General features: G+C 41.0%; 1 protein-coding gene across 1 annotated transcript in view; it reads left to right on the forward strand.

The window, feature by feature from the left end:
* Positions 1–5,108, forward strand: part of LOC119420889 (cell adhesion molecule 2) — a 79,693-nt gene that overhangs the window by 34,004 nt on the left and 40,581 nt on the right. The window contains exons 2-4 of the mRNA XM_037688310.1: positions 3,096–3,257; positions 3,729–3,819; positions 3,894–4,072. Coding sequence (XP_037544238.1) covers positions 3,096–3,257; positions 3,729–3,819; positions 3,894–4,072 — 432 coding nt within the window. The remainder of the gene's footprint in view (positions 1–3,095; positions 3,258–3,728; positions 3,820–3,893; positions 4,073–5,108) is intronic.

The raw sequence follows: 5,108 nt of genomic DNA on the forward strand, positions 1-5,108 counted from the left end.
GGATGGATGGATGGATGGATGGATGGATGGATGGATGGATGGATGGATGGATGGATGGATGGATGGATGGAAGGGGTAGAAACCCCAGCAATGACAGTCAACCTTGTAGAAGAAGCCGTTCTTAATGAGGAAGTTTCACGACTAAAATGAGAAGAAGCAGTTTTCTTTCCTGAAGCCGTTCCTGGGTTGGAACATGTACTTGCTCCTCCTCCTCTCCTTGTCTCCTTCTTCTCTTGTGAAGTCTCTATGTCTCCTGCAGTTTGGTCTTTATAAAGAAATCTTTCCATATCCCCTTTCTCGTGTTGATTGGATGGATGTTGCAAATGCTGCAGAGCTGTCAGTCATTTATCTCTTGGGGAGCCATTCTCATTGCTTCAGTTGCTGGAAATGGCTGAGCAGAATAGTTGATTGGCAGAATGTAGAGGTAGAAGAGACAGGAAGGAGGAACGCTGAGAAAGTAGAGCAGCTGAGCAGAGAGGAGAGGAGGATGCAGAGCATAAACAGTCTCTTTAGGAGGTACAAACAAGTGGCCATCATGGAAATAAAATTGCACATGCAGTGTTCCTATACTTGTTTTAAACTGGTATATTATAGGTCATGAAATAGACGGAACAATGTGTTTATAAAGGACAAAAAACATCTGAATGTCAAGATAAGCGTGATTTTTTTTTTTCTTTTTGCGTTTTAGAATAAATTGAGCAGATAGCTGAAGGCTGATGAAACAGATGTGATTTGGAAGCAAACTGCATTAAAAGCAGCTTCTATGGAGGTGGCTGTGCTTTGTTAACTGGAAGTGTCTTAAACGGGGGTGGTGATTTATCAACACTGTTGGCTTTGGCGTGAGTGTTTAGTCTGTAAGGGAAGTGGTGATTTTCACTGCATACTGAACACAAAAAGCTACTCACTTGTAGAAAACAAAAATGTGATGTATGAGAGCTGAAAGTTACAAGTTTTAAAACTCTACCATATTTTATGTACTTACAAATTTACACTGTAAAAAATGACAGTAATTGTGGATTCACGGTTTTTCCTTGAAATTGACACCAACCAGTCAGTGTCAATAGATTTGTGTTACCTGGAAGACTCCAAATATTACCAGATATTATACACCTTGAGGACATTTTACTTGGAGAAGAAAATAAATCAATGGAGCAGAGGAGCAATCTCCAGATTAAAGCAGAGGTCGTGGCCCCTCCAGTAAGACATGTTTGACTTGTTTGAAGTCGATATCATTAGAGAAGCAAATGAAGCAAAAGGAGACGATGTAATTGAGACATGCCAAATTTCAGAAGATGATGCATATAATTTGAGTGAGCTGGGCTGGCAGTGATTGGGATGCTGATGGGGAAAGAAGTGCAGATGAGCTATTTAGTTGGGATTCAAGGCAGGTGTTGGCCAGAACCGCTCTGACAACACATTTGTCAGATAAATAGGGATGACGATTTTTGCTAGAAGGCAAACAGTTGACCAGCACAGGATTTTCCTTTTTTTTCTGTCCCAGTGGTGCCAAGAGCCATGCAGAGAGAGAGTGAGAGGAAGAAGTGAAGTAAATTAAAATGTTTGAATGAGCACAGTTGCTCATGTATTGTTCTAGAATTGCGCCGCTCGGGGTGGTCGCATGTTGGAGCAGCTCTGTTACTTTCATTCTGTGATTTTGCTTATGGAAACTTTAATTCCTCTTTTACTGGATGTAAATCACATTTTTTTTTAATGATCGTTTCCTCTGGTATCGGATGCTGTGCATCTGGAAGGATTTTTACTGAAACTTTTTTAGTTTTGGACATTTGTTATGACAACAAGATGTTGTTGTTTTTTTTTTTTTACAATCAGAAGCAGCTGATTAACACCTCAAAAGCTCAAATAATATGTCAGCTACAGCTCCAAATCTCAAATGTGTTGAAAAGGAGGTGCCGTAGATGCATTCACGTCTCCTTGACGTCTGTGCTCGAGTGCCTGACCACTGAGATCTTGGAACTGGCAGGAAACGTGGCTCATGACAGCAGAAGGGAAGAACATGCAGCTGGCTGTCCAGAGTGACGAGGAGCTCAGCAGGCTGCTGGGAGGAGTGGCCATTGCTCTGGGAGGAGTTCTGCCAGCATTGGGGCAGTCTTGCTGCCTGGAGGTATCGAGAGGCCAGCCAAGTCTGGGTGGAAAGATCGGACGGCATCTGTGGACAGTTTCTTCAGATCTGCTGTGGGATGGACCTTCACAAGAGATCCTTCCTGCCTACAGCCATCAGTATCTAAAGCATCTGTTCATGAAGCGAAGATAATGAGTTACAACAACAATTTAATTTCCCTTTGGGATTAATAAAGTATTTTTGAATTGAATTGAAATGAATGTGTACCTGTTCACGCTGGCCCTACATCTTCAGCACACACATCATATTTAGAGAGTCCAAGCTCGAAACTGGATAAGAAGCAGCATCCAGAAGGATGCATGTTAAAAGCTGAATGGTAAAATGGTTAAAAGCATTAATAGTTTTAGAGACATTAAGGTGGCTGTCTTTAAATAGCACCTTCATGTTGTGGTTGAACCATACTGTTAGTGTTTTATAGCTGTCAGGGCTTTTAACAAAAAACTACATAGATGTTCAGTACGGCTGTTGTCCTCCTGTGTGTCTGATGTGTTACACGTGTTAAAGTGCTGAACTAATAACACACACGGTGTTTCTGAAAGAGCTAAGAAATGGTCTAAAGTGTAAATCCATCATGCACGCTTACTTCACAGTCATTTCATTGCTGGAGGGGGTAGACTAAGCATTCATAGTAAAGAAACAAACAAATCTGCTCTATGCTTTTGAGTTTTTAAGCTCAGCTTTTCAATAAGTCTAATCATTCATTCTGCCAAGATATTTACATTAAGTACCATTTTTAGCACTTCTAGATGACAATAAGATGAGGACATGGCTAAAGACATCTGAAAGGTACTTTGCATCTGGAGGAGTTGTGTAATAGTGCCTTGTCTTCAAAATGTCAAGGGATTTAAAGTTAGTTTGAACCAAACTGGGGTATTACTTTGATGTGTATTGCCCTCGTGTCCTGAAAGATAAATGTGCTGCACTGGACACTGACAGTATGCAACTCTCTTTAAAGGGGCCAAAGAGGTGAATGCAAGTGGGAAGACATTTACAGTGCGGAGCTCTCTGCAGCTGCATGTGGACAGAAATGATGATGGAGTGGCCTATACCTGCAGAGTGGACCATGTGGCTCTCGCACAGGCGCCACAGCAAGCCACCGAAGTGCTGGAGGTCCACTGTGAGTGCACACACACAAGCACATGCACTCGACAAAAATGTGTTGGAGAAAAATATAAAAATAACCAGAAAAGCGTTTGTTATGAAGAATGTCCACGGGAAGAAGGCCTTTCATGGTGGTAGAAATAGAGTACAAGTTATTCAACCAAACATTTCCTGTGAGTCATTTAGATTTATTTTAAATTAGACTTCTTTTTATCTTTCAAGACGCAACACCAAGGTGCTTTGGAGGAATCTGTGGCTTCTGAAATTCACTTTTTATCTTTTTTTTTAAGTTTTGTGCAGTGAAAATTATCTATTTCAAAACAGCTGGAAGGCATTTTTTGTTGATTTAGGTGCAGCACTAAAATATTGTCTAAATTATATATTCATATGTTAAAGAAGTGGTATTTACCACTTTCCTCGTATTTACCAAGAAAAGATCATTTGTCAGTAATAATGTCTGAAACTGAAACTTTGTGTCTTTTCATAGACGCTCCCCGTGTGGAGATCGTAAACTCCATCGCTCTTCCTCAGGAAGGACAGTACCTGAAGCTGGAGTGTTTGTCCAGAGGAAACCCATCGTAAGTAAATTCAACTCTGCAGTATTTGATCGTAGCCTCTTTTGTAATACCCAAACCCCGTTGCTTGATCGCAGGCCTGACCCGGTGATGTGGACAAAGGACGGAGGGGAACTTCCTGACCTGGACAGAATAATTGTAGAGGGGCGGGAGCTCACCTTTACTTCACTCAACAAGACAGACAATGGCACCTACCGCTGTGAAGCAAGCAACCACCTAGGGACCAGCAGCGCTGAATATGTGCTGTATGTCTACGGTGAGTTCAGAGAGGGGCTGGTGTCTGGAGATCTGTGGTTACAAGATCCTAAAGTAACTTTGCTTTACACAGGAAATAGAAAAGACTAAAATAAATGCATTTATGTATGGAAATAAGGACAAGTGTGAATATTAAAATAGAAAACACCAAACTACTTGGCAAAAATGAAGATGATAATACGTCCTGATCTGCATGCTGCACCGGTGCAAAGAGTGATTAGTGCTGCATGCTGCCAAAAGCATAACGTGGGCCTCAGGTAGAACAAATGCTACCAGAGCCTTTCCTTAAATAAACTCATGTCCCAGATCCTCCACACACACACACATACACACCTAAAGGGAAATGTGTGAGGGAGGCAGAATTTAGTGCTGCGTTGTCAGGAATATCATGATAAGTAATTCCTGGTAACGCCAGAGGAGGTGGAGGATAAAGCGACTCACTGTCAGGGAAAACAGATAGCTCTTTCTGGCTTCCGTTTCTGCTCTGCCATTTGTCTCCTGGTATTAAGTAATAAAAAAATAAAACAGAGAGGAAGAGCAGAGCGGTGACGCATCACTTGTCCCTCTGCTTCAGAGAGTTTAGGCAGTTTGTAATGATAAAACAAAAAAACTTCTCATGATTGATCAATAAAACATTACACTAATCATAATCCATGCATCCAGTTGAGGGTTCCTTTTGCTCGTTTATTTAAAAGCACTCGTCATCCCATAATAACATGGGTGAATATCTGCTGCTTTCAGCTGTTCCAGTTATGAAACGTTGGGAACAAATGGGTTCCAATGCAGAAGGATGGGGTGGGGGTTGGTGGGTGGGTGACAGTAAAACTATTTTACAGAGCAAAACTGCTGCTAAAGCACTAAAACCAAAAATAAAGCAAAACAAGAAATCAGTCAGAGGAAAAAACACATATAGACAGTAAGAGTAATTCTATAATTTTAAAAATAAATTCTTGTGTCATACAGTTAACATTACACGAGAGACCTTCTTTTATAAGGAAAGAAAATACCTACATTTCTCCATTAAGTGTTGGTTTGAA

The sequence above is a fragment of the Nematolebias whitei genome, chromosome 14 (genome assembly GCF_014905685.2).
Source record: "Nematolebias whitei isolate Nwh7 chromosome 14, NemWhi1, whole genome shotgun sequence".
NCBI classification, from domain to species: Eukaryota; Metazoa; Chordata; class Actinopteri; order Cyprinodontiformes; family Rivulidae; genus Nematolebias; species Nematolebias whitei.